General features: G+C 35.4%; 1 protein-coding gene across 1 annotated transcript in view; it reads right to left on the reverse strand.

Moving 5' to 3' along the window:
- Positions 1-14,849, reverse strand: part of PNP (purine nucleoside phosphorylase) — a 64,362-nt gene extending 49,513 nt beyond the window's left edge. Inside the window, exon 1 of the mRNA XM_053702254.1 lies at positions 14,687-14,849. Coding sequence (XP_053558229.1) covers positions 14,687-14,742 — 56 coding nt within the window. The 5' untranslated portion in view covers positions 14,743-14,849. The remainder of the gene's footprint in view (positions 1-14,686) is intronic.
- Between the last annotated feature and the right edge of the window lie 4,287 nt (positions 14,850-19,136).

A 19,136-nucleotide genomic window follows, 5' to 3' on the forward strand; every position in this document is an offset into this window, starting at 1 on the left:
GAACATATTAACCCCTAAACTGGCGCACTCCTGCCTCGCAAACATTAGTTAAATATTATTAACCCCTAATCTGCCGTCCCTAACATCGCCGCCACCTACCTACTTTTATTGACCCCTAATCTGCCGCTCCCAACGTCGCCACCACTATATTAAATGTATTAACCCATAAATCTAAGTCTAACCCTAACATCCCCTAACTTAAATATAATTTAAATAAATCTAAAGAAAATTACTATAATTAACTAAATTATTCCTATTTAAAACTAAATACTTACCTATAAAATAAACCCTAAGTTAGCTACAATATAACTAATAGTTACATTGTAGCTAGCTTAGGGTTTATTTTTATTTTACAGGCAAGTTTGTATTTATTTTAACTAGTTACAATAATTATTAAATAGCTATTAACTATTTAATAACTACCTAGCTAAAATAAATACAAATTGACCTGTAAAATAAAACCTAACCTAAGTTACACTAACACCTAACACTACACTACAATTAAATAAATTAACTAAATTAAAAACAATTTAATAAATTAAATTAGCTAAATCACAATAAAAAAACACTAAATTACAGAAAATAAAAAACAAATTACAGATCTTTAAACTAATTACACCTAATCTAATAGCCTTATCAAAATAAAAAAGCCCCCCCAAAATAAAAAAAAACCCTAGCCTAAACTAAACTATCAATAGTCCTTAAAAGGGCCTTTTGCGGGGCATTGCCCCAAAGTAATCAGCTCTTTTACCTGTAAATAAAAAAATACAAACAACCCCTCCAACAGTAAAGCCCACCACCCACACAACCAACCCCCCAAATAAAATACTAACTAAAAAAACCTAAGCTCCCCATTGCCCTGAAAAGGGCATTTGGATGGGCATTGCCCTTAAAAGGGCAGTTAGCTCTATTACAGGCCCAAACCCTAACCTAAAAATAAAACCCACCCAATACACCCTTAAAAAAACCTAACACTAACCCCCTGAAGGTCGACTTACTGTTCTGAAGACCGGACATCCATCCTCAAGGAAGCGGCAAAACTCAGAAGTCTTCATCCAACCAGGCCAAAGTCCTCAACGAAGCCGGGAAAAGTCTTCATCCAAGCCGGGCGAAGTGGTCCTCCAGACGGGCAGAAGTCTTCATCCAGACGGAATCTTCTATCTTCATCCATCCGAATTCTATATCAGCCAATCGGAATTAAGGTAGAAAAAATCCTATTGGCTGATCCAATAGGATTTTTTCTACCTTATTTCCGATTGGCTGATAGAATTCGTCTGGATGAAGACTTCTGCCCGTCTGGAGGACCACTTCGCCCGGCTTGAATGAAGACTTCTCCCGGCTTCGTTGAGGACTTCGGCCTGGTTGGATGAAGACTTCTGCCGCTTCCTTGAGGATGGATGTCCGGTCTTCAGAACAGTAAGTCGATCTTCAGGGGGTTAGTGTTAGGTTTTTTTAAGGGTGTATTGGGTGGGTTTTATTTTTAGGTTAGGGTTTGGGCCTGCAATAGAGCTAACTGCCCATTTAAGGGCAATGCCCATCCAAATGCCCTTTTCAGGGCAATGGGGAGCTTAGGTTTTTTTAGTTAGTATTTTATTTGGGGGGTTTTTTTTACAGGTAAAAGAGCTGATTACTTTGGGGCAATGCCTTTTAAGGGCTATTGATAGTTTAGTTTAGGCTAGGGTTTTTTTTATTTTGGGGGGCTTTTTTTTATTTTGATAGGACTATTAGATTAGGTGTAATTAGTTTAAAGATCTGTAATTTAGTGGGGGGTTTTTGTGATTTAGCTGATTTAATTTAATTTATTTAATTGTTTTTAATTTAGTTAATTTATTTAATTGTAGTGTAGTGTTAAGTGTTAGTGTAACTTAGGTTAGGTTTTATTTTACAGGTCAATTTATATTTATTTTAGCTAGGTAGTTATTAAATAGTTAATAACTATTTAATAACTATTGTACCTAGTTAAAATAAATACAAACTTGCCTGTAAAGTAAAAATAAACCCTAAGATATTATATATATATAATATATATATTAGTTATATTGTAGCTAGCTTAGGGTTTATTTTATAGGTAAGTATTTAGTTTTAAATAGGAATAATTAAATTATAGTCATTTTCTTTAGATTTATTTAAATTATATTTAAGTTAGGGGGTGCTAGGGTTAGACTTAGGTTTAGGGGTTAATACATTTAATATAGTGGTGGCGACGTTGGGGACGGCAGATTAGGGGTTAATAAATGTAGGTAGGTGGCGGCAATGTTAGGGATAGCAGATTAGGGGTTAATAATATTTAACTAGTGTTTGCGAGGCGTAAATTGGCGGTTTAGGGGTTAATATGTTTATTATAGTGGCGGCGATGTCCGGAGCGGCAGATTAGAGGTTAAAATTTAAATTTTAGTATTTGCGATGCGGGAGGGCCTCGGTTTAGGGGTTAATAGGTAGTTTATGGGTGTTAGTGTAATTTTTAGCACTTTAGTTATGAGTTTTATGCTACGGCCTTGTACCATAAAACTCTTAATACTGACTTTAGAATGCGTTAGGGATCTTGGAGGTAGAGGGTGTACCGCTCACTGTTTGGCCTCCCAGGACAGACTCGTAATACCGACGCTATGGAAGTTCCATAAAAAAAGACTTTACAAAGTTTACGTAAGTCGTTTTGCGGTAAGGCCAAAAAAGTGTGCGGTGCCCCTAAACCTGCAAGACTCGTAATAGCAGCGGGCGTAAAAAAAGCAGCGTTAGGACCTGTTAACGCTGCTTTTTTACCTTAACGCACAACTCGTAATCTAGCCGTTAGTGTTTTGGAGCATAAAATGTTCATGATCAGTAATGTATACTGTACTTGCATGCTGTGCTGCAAAGTGTCCATGGAAATATGTGCAAATAAGTGTTGCCAACTATGAAACTGTATCAACCCCCATAAATTAGCAAAATATCAAGAACTGCAAGAACGCGCTTTATATTATGAAAAAGTAGCAATTTATTTTATTATTTCTGAGTACATGAAAACCCTCAGGGCTGCTGTGTTTTTTTTCCTTTTGCTGTAACTGAGGTTTACACTCCTTGTGACATACACACGTATAAATAAAAATGAGAATTATTATAAATATGATTAACTATAGCGTAACCTGTTTCAAAAAGAAGCAAAGATAAAAAAAAAAGTGAGAGGTAGCCCACCAGTGTTCTGTGAGGAGTCGCAATAGGGGGTCTAGGACATGTGTCATGGGCTCAGTTAGGCAGAGTCAGGTGTACCAAGAATGGATACAGTGCAGTCCCTGAAAACTGGTACATTTGCTCTAATATGCCTTCATACTTTATTTTTCTTTGTGTTTGCTGTAAAAATATCTTTCTTTTGCTGAAAAATGGGCTCCCTAGAGAGTCTGAAAGCCAAATGATGTAACCTATGCATTTGCAAAATGCTGTAAATTGCCTGAACTAGCTACATCTTGCATATTAATTGCTAAGAGCAGTGTACACACTCATGTGTAGCTATCTTCCCTCTCTTTTACATTTATGTTTGACCCTTAGAGGCCTATTTATCAAGCCGTCAACCGCAAATACGCTATAATTCCACAGCGTAATTGTGGCGAGCCTGATTTGCCCTATTTATCAAAGCCTATAGACCGGCAAAAGTTGAAATTTGTGACGTAACATACGATCCGCCGGTCTCAGTCCGACACAGATCGATGCTTACATCATTACAGATGTTCCGAATACAAATTCGGCACTATCTGACAACTTTTGCAAGTTATCAAACTTCTAACAGGTACGCTCACCACTATTCCGGCCCATCGTACCTGGTTTTCAATCCGCCACCCTGGAGGCTGCAGATGCCACAGGAATCAATGGGAGTCTGAAAGCAGCGAAAGCTTATGTTCGCTGCTGCCCGATATCCCATTGATTTCTATGCTAGAATAACAGTTACGTTTACACCTAACACCCTAACACAAGCCCTGAGTCTAAACACCCCTAATCTGCCGCCCGACATCGCCGCAACCAAAATAAAAGTATTAACCCCTATCCCGCTGCTCCCCGACATCGCTGCAACTAAATAGAGTTATTAACCCCACCCTATCCCGCTGCTCCCGGAGCCCACCACAACTCTAATAAAGTTATTAACCCCTATCCCACTGCTCCCGGAGCCCTCCACAACTAAATAAATGTATTAACCCCTAAACCTCTGGATCAGCCAATAGGATGAAAGCTCCATTCTATTGGCTGATTGCAACAGCCAATAGGATTTTTTCCACCTTAATTTCTATTGGCTAATAGAATTCTATCAGCCAATCGGAATGTAAGGGACGCCATCTTGGATGACGTAATTTGAAGGGAAACTTCATTGTTCAGAAGACATTGGAAGAAGAGGATGCTCTGCGCCGGAAGTCTTGAAGATGGAGCCGCGCCGGATGGATGAAGATAGAAGATGCCGTCTGGATGAAGACTTCTGCAGGCTTGGATAAAGACTTCAGCCCACTTGGATGAAGACTTCTGCCGCTTCGTTGAAGATGGATGTCGGGTCTTCAAAAACAGTAAGTGGATCTTCGGGGGTTAGTGTTAGGTTTTTATAAGGGTTTATTGAGTGGGTTTTGAATTTTAAATTAGGGGTTTGGGCTGAAAAAGAGCTAAATGCCCTTTTAAGGGCAATGCCCATACAAATGCCCTTTTCAGGGTAATGGGGAGCTTAGGTTTTTTAGATAGGTTTTTATTTGGGGTTTTTGGTTGTGTGGGTGGTAGGTTTTACTGTTGGGGGGGTATTTGTATTTTGTTTTACAGGTAAAAGCTGATTTCTTTGGGGCAATGCCCAGCAAAAGGCCCTTTTAAGGGCCATTGGTAGTTTATTGTAGGCTAGGGTTTTTTTTATTTTGGGGGGCTTTTTTATTTTCATAGGGCTATTAGATTAGGTGTAATTAGTTTAAATATTTGATAATTTATTTTTTATTTTGTGTAATTTAGTGGGGGGTTTTGTAACATTGTGTTTTTTATTTTGTGTAACTTAGTGTTTTTATTTTTTGTAACTTAGTTGTTATTTCTTTGTAACTTAGAAATTTTTAATAGTAGATTTAAATAATTTCAGTAGGGTTAGGTTTTTAAATATATATTATAGTTAATTTAATTTCTAGTTGAATGTAATTTTAGTATAATAGTTAGGGTAGGTTAATAAATAGTTTAATATAGTTTAATGTAATTTTAGTATAATAGGGTAGGTTAATTAGTAGTTTAATATAGTTTAATTTAATTCTAAAGGTAAGTTTAAATTTATTATAAGATAGGGATGAGGTAATTATAATGTAAAGTTAGCGGGTTGTTAGGTTTAAGGGTTAATAGCTTAATTTAGTTTATGGCGATGTGGGGGGCTGGTGGTTTAGGGGTTAATAGGTTTGTTAAGTGGTAGTGATGTGGGAGGCCAGGGGTTTAGTGGTTAATACATTTATTTAGTTGCGGAGGGCTCCGGGAGCAGCGGTGTGGGGTTAATAACTTTATTTAATTGCGGTGGGCACCGGGAGCGGCAGGATGGCGGTTAATAATTTTATTTAGTTGTGGCGGTGTCTGGGAGCGGCGGAATAGAGGTTAATAACTTTATTTAGTTGCAGCGGGCTCTGGGAGCAGTGGGATGGGGGTTAATAACTTTATTTAGTTGCTGTGGGCTCCGGGAGCGGCGGAATAGAGGTTAATAACTTTATTTAGTTGTGGCGATGTCTGGGAGCGGCGGAATAGAGGTTAATAACTTTATTTAGTTGCAGCGGGGTCTGGGAGCAGTGGGATGGGGGTTAATAACTTTATTTAGTTGCGGTGGGCTCTGGGAGCGGCGGGATAGGGGTTAAACATTTTAGTATAGTGGTGGTGTTTAGTGACAGGGTATAAATAATGTTGGGGAAAAGCCGAATAGCAGCGAGATCGATGACTGTTAGTCAACAACAGTCCGCTGCTCATCGCCCCGTACTTGGTGCGTGGCTTTTTGACAGCTTTTTTGATAAATAAGGAGAGCGTATTCAGGTCCGCAGCCACGATGTTAGGTGATGTTAGGCGAGCGTATTGGTGCCGGCTAATGCCGCACAATTAACGGCTTGATAAATAGGCCTCTTAGTCTCCTCTGGCCATTTCTTTATCTCACTATGTTATTTTGCTTTTTAGTCCAGTTACCTCTGATGTGTGAGTTTCTATTCTCATGTCTGTATGGCTCAATTCTTTTGCATTTTTCTTTACTTATCATCATTCCTTTTATCCCATTTCTTACACCCTGTCTCATTCTTAGAATAGCTCCAGTTAACTCTGATGTATGGGTCTCTATTCGGATATCTATATGGCCCAATTCTTCTTTATTTTTCATTGAAGGGACAGTCAACACCAGAATTTTTGTTGTTTAAAAAGATAGATAATCCCTTTATTACCCATTCCCCAGTTTTGCATAACCAACACAATTATATAAATATACTTTTTACCTCTGTGATTACCTTATATCTATGCCTCTGCAGACTGCCCCTTTTTTCAGAACTTTTGACAGACTTGCATTTTAGCCAATCAGTGCTGACTCCTAGGTAACTCCACGTGCGTGAGCACAATGTTATCTATATTACACACATGAACTAACGCCCCCCTAGTGGTGAAAAACTGTAAAAATGCATTCATATAAGAAACAGCCTTCAAGGTCTAAGAAATTAGCATATAAGCCTACCTAGGTTTAGATTTCAACTAAGAATACCAAGAGAACAAAGCAAAATTGGTGATAAAAGTAAATTGGAAACATGATTAAAAACACATGCCCTATCTGAATCATGAAAGTTTATTTTGGACTTGAATTACTATTGTGTTGGCTATGTCTTCCAACTAAGAAAACCCAAGCTTACAGATGTTGCCTGCACTTACAAAGGCTGGAAATTCTGATAGATAGATAGATAGATAGATAGAAAAACATGTTTTACTAAGTCTTTGATGTGCTGTATTGTATTACAGTAAACGGCTCATAATGAGGCAGGGAGCCTATACACTCCCTGTACTTACACTAGAACACAAGCTTTATGTTACATACAAACAATGGCAAATGCATTTCTAGAAAAACTATGCACTGAAAATACACTGGGAAACTAGTTATGTGTGTTATATCCTCACCATGTGAGTTACAGTGACTGATCCCTTCATTAATTATGATCCCATAATCAAACAGTATAGTTTAAACCTGCATGATGTTTCTTGTTACATGACTCACACAGCTTTAGGAAGTGATATTCAGTTTAACACATTACAATCCTTTTTTTAACCCATTGACTTCTTCCCTATCTCCCCGTATATTACTTTTATACAGTGGTAAAATGTCCCAGGCCATCTCTACTGAAACCTTTATATTCAGTTATCCATTAGATTTCTTCAGTACTGTAATATTCCCATTTTAAAAGGATGTATAAATATATTTGACATAGTTACACTCAAGCAATAGTGTCCCTTTAAGACACTGTAAATTGGCAATGCCCTCCCAAGTTGATTTTATTTTATTTATGTATTAAATGTTTTCTATCAACTAAATCAATTTTACAATATCTTTGGTGAAAAGGGCAATAGGGGCATCAGAAAACTAAGCAGCCAAACATACTCTTATTCTCTGACAAGGTTAGAAGCAATGTAAGCACACTTTCAGTTCTGCCTGTGTACTCACTGTACTAACATATAGCTGTATATGCCAATAAAGGGAACACTTCATCTCTTTCCCTGTATTGTCATATTGATACTACACCTTCACATATAAATACAAGGGGGTATACTGTATACTATTCAAAAGCTTTACCAAATAATTTATCTAAAAAATCCCTTTAGGTTTTAAACAGTGACTTTTGCCAGACAAATACTTATATACGGTAAATAGTAATATATAAATATATATATATATATATACACACATACACACACACACATTTAAATAAATTAAAAGGGTCACAAATAAAATGTAATAATAGGTTAGAGAAAGTACTTATAAGCCATGATCTTTAGTAAGATGTCCCTATCAGCCAATCACCATTAGTAGGAAGTACATAAGTTATACTGCATTATTGTTTTGAACTTAAATTTAAACATTTTTACTTTCCTTTTTGATTACAGAAAAGAAAATCAACCTGTAAAAATGATACCTTTTCATATGATTTTTTTTAGTGCAATGTAACTTTAAGCAACATTTTGGGCAAAATGAATCATGATTGCAGGCAGACGGTTTCGCAAGTAGAGAACCTGTCTGCCAGCAATAATTACTGATTACATTGTGTAGTAAAATTTAGCGTTGCACTCGAGCTTTCTTGTGCAATGCCACACCCTGCTCTTCCACAACAACAAATTAAATGAGCAAGGGTCAGAGTGACTGATCTTGTCACTTTTGTGGTGGCTGTAGACTCACTCTGCTATGTCTCAAAAGCTGTGAATACATTTTAGTACATTTATCCTTTTAAAGGGACATTAAACACTTTGAAATTGTAATATAAAATGATACATCATATATATATATATATATATATATATATATATATATATATATATATATATATATATATATATATATATATATATATATATTTATAAAAATGTAATTATTTATTTTGCCACCTTTACTGCAATTCCATTCTGAAAATAAGAGCTTTTAAGTTCCTGTTAGAAAGGGAAATGCATAACACTGTTGTATTCCACACAGCCATTGTCTATACACTCTAGTAACCTATTTAAAAATGTCTCTAATTTGCCACAGCAGTGAAGGTAACCCAATTTACAACATTTGTTTTATAGTGAGCTGGAAGAATAGTGACAATTCTGCAATAAAATAACAAAATGTTGAAAGTGCCAATTGCCACAAAAGTAGTAAAAAAAAATACACAGTATTCAAGTTACAATCGCTACTCTTTTACTTTCATTTAAAGGGACATTAAACACAAATTATAAACTACATAATTATGAACCTTCATATATAAAAATAATTTTGCAATACAAACTGCAGTTTTATTTTGTCAAATAAGTAAATGTATTATTTTCACAGATTTCCCTGTCCCCCAGAACAAAAGAACCTCTGCTAACCAATCACAAACTAATATTGAGATATAACACATATGCTGTTTGCACATGTGCAGACTGAGGTTGTCTGTCCTCTTGTATTCCTTTAAAGTGGTTTAGCACTGATTTAACTTAGTTACTACTGCAAAGAATGTTTTCCTATCGTGATTGTTGATGCAAATCTAATAATCCCTTAAACCTTAAAAGCATGTGACACCATAGAATCTTAGGGAGGGAAAAGTAAACAAACACTCACATAAATTGCCTAAAATTATTAACCCAATCCTCCCTGGGAGAAAGTAAAACAAACACAGTTTTTAGATGTATTTTACCGCAAAATAAATAATGAATGTATATTGCAGTAATCTTTCACTTGCAATAATGAAACATTTTATGTGTACTGTTGAAATGTCAAGTTCAATGGTCCTTTAAAAAGTGAAAGAAAACTAAACAACTAAGCAGCATAATAAATGCTGAGTTCACACATTGCTTTCCACTATAATCTTTTGGAATTTTACCATGACCTTGTCTGATTTCATAGTAAAACTTCAGTGAACTGAGGAGAATAGAAAAGTGTGCCTACACTTACCGACACGCTCTCTCTTGCTAGTCCTGAGCCAAGTAACTAAATTGGATAAAGCCCCTTACAATGCTGCTACTGAGGAACTTTTGAGCTAAAATATCTAACTTTTTCCTGATAGAGCCATTCATGTGATATTTTCTAGTGAGCTTTTTTACAAATATGCTGTATCATTTTCAAGTAAATTAACTTATGGAATAACATATCCCTTTAAGCACTGAGACTTTTCACAACTATCTTCGAACACATAAAAAAGTTCAGCATCTAAACATCTGTTTATAAGGTTTTTAAAGGGACAGTAAAGACCATAATTTTTTGTTGTTTAAAAATGTAAATAATCCCTTTATTACCAATTCCTCTACCTCTATGATTACCTTGTATCTAAACTGCCCATTATTTCAGTTCTTTTGACAGACTTGCATTTTTAGCCAATCAGTGCTGTCTCCTAGGAGCGTCACGTGCCTGAGCTCAATGTTATCTATGTGAAACACGTGAACTAACGCCCTCTAGTCAAAGTGCTTTCAGATTAGAGGTGGCCTTCAAGGTCTAAGAAATAAGCATATGAGCTTCCTAGGTTTAGCTTTCAACTAAGAATAGCAAGAGAACAAAGCAAAATTGGTAATACAAGTAAATTGGAAAGTTTTTTTAAAATTGCATGCCCTATTTAAATCATGAATGTTTTTACTTGACTGTTCCTTTAAGGAAATGAGTGCTGCACAGAGCACAACATATTACAATGAAATCTCTATATATCACTGGAAATCAAGTTGCAAATATTTTACAAATAATTTACAATATACTGACACATCTAAATCGTAAAGCAAGAACTGTTTGTTATACACAATAGTTTTGATGACATTTGATATAGGAAAGTGAATGGTTAAAAAAAGCTTGTTTTACAGTGAGATGAAAAAATGGGACAAAAAAGGAACAGCTAATAAACTGTTAAGGAATTTGTTTGACCTTGTGAGTAGTTTGACCTTGACTTTTGTTAGGAGAACAGGAAGACTATGGCGAGGGAGGAGATTTTTTCCTCATGGTAAATAAATCCACTTATTTTAAAAGGATATTTTAATGAAAAAAAATGCATGCCCTAATTTGTTTGAGCATGCAATGTTTGTGTTACTGACCCTAGATAACTATGTGTTTAACCCCTGCAATGTCACACTTGGCAGCTGCAAACTTTATAGGCCCTGGGCAGGAATTTTCAGGGGATAAGCGCATAGCAATGGCCAGTAATTGAAAAATGGCATGCTCTGGCAGATTAGAGCATGTTATATTTGCATTAGAATGTCCCTTTAAATGTAACACAAGGTCTGATATCACATTATACATTACCAGTATCCCCAATAGCTTACTGCTTGAAAGCTTGTTATTGTTTATAAAGCAAGAATATAAGACATGAAACATTTACCTTAAAGGGACAGTAGAGTACGTTTTTGATTCCGAAGAAGCACACAATTTTAAACAGCTTTTCAATTTACTTTTATTGACAATTTTGCTTAGATTTATTGGCATACTTTGTTAAATGTATGTAATCCTAGGTGAGCTCAGGAGAGTGCATGTGTGCTTAGCCATCTGGCAGCAGTGTTCGCAAAAATATTTATAGCAATGTTATACATAGTTGCAAACTCTGCTGCCATAGAGTATCTATAGCCTTCTATGGCAGCAGTGTATGTAAATATGTGTAACATTGATTTAAACATTGTTGCAAGCACTGATGCCAGATGGCTAAAGACACGTGCACGCTCCTGAACTCACCTAGGATTCCTTTTTAACAACAGATACAAGAGAAGTAAGCACAATTTATAAAATAATTATATTTGAAAGCTGTTTAAAACTGAATGCTCTGTCTAATTAATTTAAGTTTCATGTTACGGTCCATTTAAACATCATCTTGTAAACATTTTTTTTAGAGGTTAGTTAAGATCAGAAGATGACAATCACTAAATGTAGCAGCATATCTAGAGAGATGTACACGTTACATGAGAACTGTACAATAATCTACAATAATCTACATCAGAGGATTTTAAGCAAAGTTAACTCATATATATATATATATATATATATATATATATATATATATATATTTGAGATCTTAGGGAAATACTAAGGTCTGTCCAAAGATAAAATACAGCTCAGGTATATTAATATGGTCATTTTTAAAATCTGGCATTATGGGGTGAATCACAATCCTTTAAAAATGTATCAACAGAACAACAAAAAAAACATTTTTAAAGTACATGTTTGTATATAAATCATTTGATGTTTTTGTTTAAAGGATTTTGATCAACCCTTATATGTTTTGAGTAAGAGTAATTGTCTGCATACTTGATGGCTATTGTGTGATAGCAATATTTTAAGAATATCCCTTTTTGAGCATGGACATAGAATTAAAAGTCTAAGAATGAGTCCTATAGGTTTTGCAAATCAATATATTTAGAATTCCAAAGTATGCATTTAAATGGATAGTGTTTACCATTATAAAAGTGTTTTGCATTTATAAAATGTGTTCTTTAAAGATTAAAACAACAAATAACAAACAATATTACCAAAAGAAACAATGTGTTTAACAGAGAAACATGTTGCATATTAAAGCAGGTATAAACTAGACCCTCTTGTATGATATATATATATATTTTGAGATTAACTGTTGTTGTTTGGGATTGTTTTGTAAAGAATTGTTAGTTACCTTTTAAATTTTTTACTAGTATTAAGCTATTAAGGGACAGTCAACACCAGAATTTTTGTTGTTTAAAAGAAAGATAATCCCTTTATTACCCGTTCCCCAGTTTTGCACAACCAACACAGTTATATTAATATACTTTTTACCTCTGTAATTATCTTGTATCTAAGCTTCTGCTGACTGCCCCCTTATTTCAGTTCTTGTGACAGACATGCAGTTTAGCCAATCAGTGCTCAGTCCTAGGTCACTTTACGTGCATGAGCTCAATGTTATCTATATGAAACATGTGAACTAATGCCCTCTAGTGGTCAAAATGCATTCAGATTAGAGGCAGTCTTCAAGGTCTAAGAAATTAGCATATGAACCTCCTAGTTTTAGCTTTCAACTAAGAATACCAAGAGAACAAAGCAAAATTTGTGATAAAAGTAAATTGGGAAGTTGTTTAAAATTTCATGCCCTATTTAAATCATGAAAGTTTTTTTTGGACTTGACTGTCCCTTTAAGCTTTTTTATCTAGCACAGGTTTCCATCAAAACAGGTTTTTAAACCAATGTACTTTTTTCCTCTCTATGGTAAAACAGAACTCCCTGACTGACACATATAGCAGAGGAGCTGCTAACTCACAACTAACACATTTGAGCTTTCCATAGAAAGGTTTAGTATTTTTAGAATATTAAATGGATTTCCAGAACAAACATTGGGGGAACTCTATGGCTTAGCAGGTTTGCCACACACTGGGTATTAAAAACACTTAGAATTGTATAATTAACAAATGCTTAAAGGGACAGTAAAGTTAAAATTAAACATAAATTGATTAAATAGATCATAACTTTTAAACAACTTTCTGATTTACTTGTAATTTTGCTTAGCTTCCTTGGTGTCATTTGATTAAAAAGTAATCCGCCATTTGGCCCATTTATAGCAATGTTATACATAGTTACAAACACTGCTGCCATAGACTGCTATAGACTTGTGCTCGCTCCTAAACTTCAATCAGCCTGCCTAGATTTAGACTTCAACAAAGGATAACAAAGAATACATAGCAAATAATGAAAATGATTATATGATATATGAAATATGATAATAGAAGTACATTGAAAAGTTGTTTAAAATTGTATTTTCTTTCTGAATCATGAAAGTTTCTTTTTGACTTTACTGTACCTTTAAAATAGGGCATACATGAACATACATGTTTCATAAAAAGACTAAGATTTTGCAATCTGAGAGAAGACAACATCTGTGATCTATTTATAAGATCTATAGGGGTCAAGGCCCTGTAATCCTATACCAGTCTGCCTTCCCTAATGTACCCAATGTATAGCACTTCAGAATCTGTAGGTGTATTACAAATAATAATAATAATAATAAAAATAATTTAACAAGATTCTCAAAGAAAGAAATCATCATTTTTTTTTAATTACAATGTGGTTTTCCAAATTCTCTGAAACTTAGTAATGAAAAGATTTTAGTGTTATGCAACATGTATGATAAATATATATTAATAATATATAAATAATACAAAAATGTTTTTGCATTTGTCTCAAAAATAAATACTTTCATTTTCCTTTAAATATTTTTTTTTTCTCGCATGTTCACTGCTTCTAAAGAGTATTTTGAAATGGATGTATTATTTGTTGTTCCTGCTTTAAATAAACCTACTTTTTTAAAGTCAAGTTTATTTAAATGTGTCAACCACTACAATGTTTGTCGTTACTTTAGAAGGAAACTGGATACATCTTCTGTCAATAGCAGTACAAGAAGAAATGCCTCCCTCATACAGATCACTACAAAGCTTAGGAGAATTCTAGAAGACAGGTTTCCTTGTATATCACTACCATGGCCCTTCATTTATCAAAATGACAGCATGATATACAGTACAACATTATTCCCACGGAGAAATGCACCAATAATTGTGTCATTTGCATTAATTTATTAATATCCTCTTCTGCCCTTCACAGTAATATGAGTAGTTAGATAGCCAAGTAGAGAAACATAAAGTAACCACCACACAGTGAGTGTAACGAACCCAGCTAATCTCGCACAATAAAACTATTAATTTACAGCCTGATCACCTTTCTATCAGTGTTCGCGTTATCAAGTAAGCGAGGGCCGATAACATTTAATAATAAGAGACAGAGCAGCTGGCACACAGCCATTCTCTTACAGCACATACAGCTACTACCCAGCATAAGGTGATGGGACGTGGCAACCTGAGACAGTGTGACTCCCCAGACCTACTGTAGCTGCTTCCCATGTGAATAGCACTTTATGTGATCATATTTTACATTCTGCCTTATTGATTTCCTCTTGTGTTGCTCTGCATTGTGTAATGGGGTGATTTGCCTGGCTGCGCATTATTATTTAGATTTTAGAGAATATTGCTAAATAGTGGGTAATATACTCACCATGAAGAGTTCTCCTCTTTACTCTTGGCGTGACAGTCTGTACCGGAGTGCGACATTATACCTATCTATCAGTGCGCGTTCACCTGCTTGCAGTGACACAGCTATAATACAGATTCTCTAGTGTCTACAGTAAACTACACAAAAGCATCAACACCCACTCCCACCACTTCTATAAGATCACTAAAGCGCTGATCTCTAATTGGCTCTGGCACGGCGCACCTCTGCCCCGCCCTCCTCGGATTGGTTCTCTCAATGCCCGTTTTCTTTCATCCTTTCAATGACTAAGAGGCGGGGAATTCCTGTATGATGACGTCACATGCACCGCGCGGTGTCATATACTAGGTTGGATGCAGCTGAAGTCTCCAGGAGGGGATGTGATCTTGTTACCCCGGCAACACCAACCATAGGAGGTCCTTGTTTTGTAAATTCATAACACGGCGATTTAAAACAGCACCAAGTAATGATATGATTCGTTTGTAATATAAAAGTGCACATAAAATGCACAGGAGAGCCGTTGTGTGCTCTTTAGGCCATGATTTAAAAAAGCCTGATTTACATAATGTAATGATGTGCCATAAAAGACAACACAATCTCAATGCAATCAACACAATCAATTCGTGTGGCCATACATTTATTAAAAAAAGAAAGAAATTAAGGGTTAAAGGTGCACACCATTGTTTATTTGTTTGGCCCCACAGTTATTTCAGAAAAATACACATTAAAAAAAAAAGCATGATCCTGTTTTATAATGTGGGAGATACCTGCAAATAATTTACAATGTGTCCTAAATAGATCTTTTTATGAACTGAGCAAAACTATACAGTTATATGTTGTGTTATTTTATGAAACCTAGTCACCAGTTACAAATGTGCTGTCCTGGGCCCTGGGATTTTGCTGCCCCCTGACCCCTTCACCTTCAAACAAATTTAGCTTATATTTGTCGCATTTATTTGCAACCAGAGGCCATATGCACAGAATGGCAATGCACCCTGCTAGAAATCCAGGGATCTTTGATTTGTATGAAAAATGAGCAACTGGTCATGTATATTATTAAATATAAAGGCATCTCTAAAACCTGAAACAGGCTCCATAAACAATAGAACTGGAGATTTTATGATGGGTTCTTAGTGAATCTAGGTCTATATTTGCACGAGTCAGAAGAATATATAGTAAAATGTGAGTATTGGACCTGCAGTAAAGTGAGCTGAACATCAATATAAGAGAATTATAAAGTGTGCTCTGTCCATTTACATTACATTATGTAAAAATTACTGGAGTCAAGCTATCAGACAGTTTAAAAATCCAAGTCAAGCTATCAGACACTGTTTTGGAGCTATCAGACAGGTTTAAAACAGTAGTCAAGCTATCAGACACTTATTTGTTAGTACTTTCTTAAGACTATTAAAGGCTGTACCATACATATATGCTAATAAGAAATGTTTTAATGAATACAACAAGCATTTTTGTTATAAATGTCACTCAAATGTAAAAAAAAAAAAGTAATATTCCAGCATTTCTCTAAGAGTTAAACACAAAATTCCCCATTGTGCCACTACATTTTCACCACAGCTAGTTCAAACAATGACCCTACTAAGATATCACAAAGTATGGAAACTTTTTAGTGTGGAATTTTAAAAATATAGGGCCCCAAACGTCCCTAAAATTGCAAAAATCATCACTTTCAAGCAATTTCACTTAGGGATAAAAGCAAAATCTCCCATTGTGCCACTACATTTTCACCACAGCTAGCTCACACAATGACCCCTCTACGATATCATACATTTTGGAGAGTTTTTACTGTGGAATTTTAAAAATATTGGGCCCCAAATGTCCCTCAAATTGCATAAATTGGCCCTTTTCAGCAAATTCACTTAGGAATAAAAAAGAAATCTCCCATTGTGCCACTAAAATTTCACCACAGCTAGCTCACACAATGACCTCTCTACGGTATCACTAAGTTTGGACCATTTTTACTGTGGAATTTTAAAAATATTGGGCCCCAAATGTCCCTCAAATTGCAAAAATAGGCAATTTCCAAAAATTTGACTTTGGGATAAATAAGAAATCTCCCATTGTGCCACTAAATTTCCACCACAGCTAGCTCACACAATGACCCCTCTACGATATCACACATTTTGGAGAGTTTTTACTGTGGAATTTTAAAAATAGAGGGCCCCAAATGTGCCTTGAATTTCATAAATCGGCCCTTTTCAGCAAATTCACTTAGGAATACAAAAGAAATCTCCCATTGTTCCACTAACATTTCACCACAGCTAGCTCACACAATGACCCCTCTATAGTATCACTAAGTTTGGACTATTTTTACTGTGGAATTTTAAAAATATTGTTCCCCAAATGTCCCTCAAATTGCAAAAATAGTCACTTTCCAAAAATTTCACTTTGGGATAAAAAGAAATCTCCCATTGTTCCACTAAAATTTTACCACAGCTAGCTCAAACAATGACCCCTCTACGGTATCACTAAGTTTGGAACATTTTTACTGAGGAATTTTAAAAATATTGGGCCCCAAATGTCCCTTGAATTTCATAAATCTGCCCTTTTCAGCAAATTCACTTAGGAATAAAAAAGAAATCTCCCATTGTTCCACTAAAATTTCACCACAGCTAGCTCACACAATGACCCCTCTATGATATCACAAAGTTTGGAGACTTTTTACTGTGGAATTATAAAAATATTGGGACCCATATGTCCCTCGAATTGCACAAATAGGCCCTTTTCAGCAAATTAACTTAGGAATAAAAAAGAAATCTCCCATTGTGCCACTAAAATTTCACCACAGCTAGCTCACACAATGACCCCTTTACGGTATCACTAAGTTTGGACCATTTTTACTGTGCAATTTTAAAAATATTGGGCCCCAAATGTCCCTCAAATTGTAAAAATAGGCACTTTCCAAAAATTTCACTTTGAGATAAAAAAGAAATCTCCCATTGTGCCACTAAATTTCCACCACAGCTAGCTCACAAAATGACCCCTCTACGATATCACACATTTTGGAGAGTTTTTACTGTGGAATTTTAAAAATATTGGGCCCCAAATGTCCCTTGAATTTCATAAATCGGCCCTTTTCAGCAAATTCACTTAGGAATAAAAAAGAAATCTCCACTTGTGCCACTAAAATTTCATCACAGCTAGCTCACACCATGACCCCTCTACGGTATCACTAGGTTTGAACCATTTTTACTGTGGAATTTTAAAAATATTGGGCCCCAAATGTCCCTTGAATTTCATAAATCGGCCCTTTTCAGCAAATTCACTTAGGAATAAAAAAGAAATCTCCCATTGTTCCACTAAAATTTCACCATAGCTAGCTCACACAATGACCCCTCTACGATATCACAAAGTTTGGAGACTTTTTACTGTGGAATTTTAAAAATATTGGGACCCATATGTCCCTCGAATTGCATAAATAGGCCCTTTTCAGCAAATTAACTTAGGAATAAAAAAGAAATCTCCCATTGTTCCACTAAAATTTCACCACAGCTAGCTCACACAATGACCCCTCTACGGTATCACTAAGTTTGGACCATTTTTACTGTGGAATTTTAAAAATATTGGGCCCCAAACATCCCTTGAATTTCATAAATCGGCCATTTTCAGCAAATTCACTTAGGAATAAAAAAGAAATCTCCCATTGTTCCACTAAAATTTTACCACAGCTAGCTCACAAAATGACCCCTCTACGGTATCACAAAGTTTGGAGACTTTTTACTGTGGAATTTTAAAAATAGTGGGACCCATATGTCCGTCGAATTGCATAAATCTGCCCTTTTCAGCAAATTCACTTAGGAATAAAAAAGAAATCTCCCATTTTTCCACTAAAATTTCACAACAGCTAGCTCACACAATGACCCCTCTATGATATCACAAAGTTTGGAGACTTTTTACTGTGGAATTTTAAAAATATTGGGACCCATATGTCCCTCGAATTGCATAAATAGGCCCTTTCAGAAAATTAACTTAGGAATAAAAAAGAAATCTCCCATTGTTCCACTAAAATTTCACCACAGCTAGCTCACACAATGACCCTTCTATGGTATCACTAAGTTTGGACCATTTTTACTGTGGAATTTTAAAAATATTGGGCCCCAAATGTCCCTCGAATTGCATAAATTGGCCCTTTTCAGCAAATTCACTTAGGAATAAAAAAGAAATCCCCCATTGTTCCACTAAAATTTGTGAGCTAGCTGTGGTGAAATTTTAGTGGAACAATGGGAGATTTCTTTTTTTATTCCTAAGTGAATTTGCTGAAAAGGGCCGATTTATGAAATTCAAGGCACATTTGGGGCCCAATATTTTTAAAATTCCACAGTAAAAACTCTCCAAAATGTGTGATATCGTAGAGGGGTCATTGTGTGAGCTAGCTGTGGTGGAAATTTAGTGGCACAATGGGAGATTTCTTTTTTATCCCAAAGTGACATTTTTGGAA

Source organism: Bombina bombina, chromosome 2 (assembly GCF_027579735.1).
Source record: "Bombina bombina isolate aBomBom1 chromosome 2, aBomBom1.pri, whole genome shotgun sequence".
Classification (NCBI taxonomy): domain Eukaryota; kingdom Metazoa; phylum Chordata; class Amphibia; order Anura; family Bombinatoridae; genus Bombina; species Bombina bombina.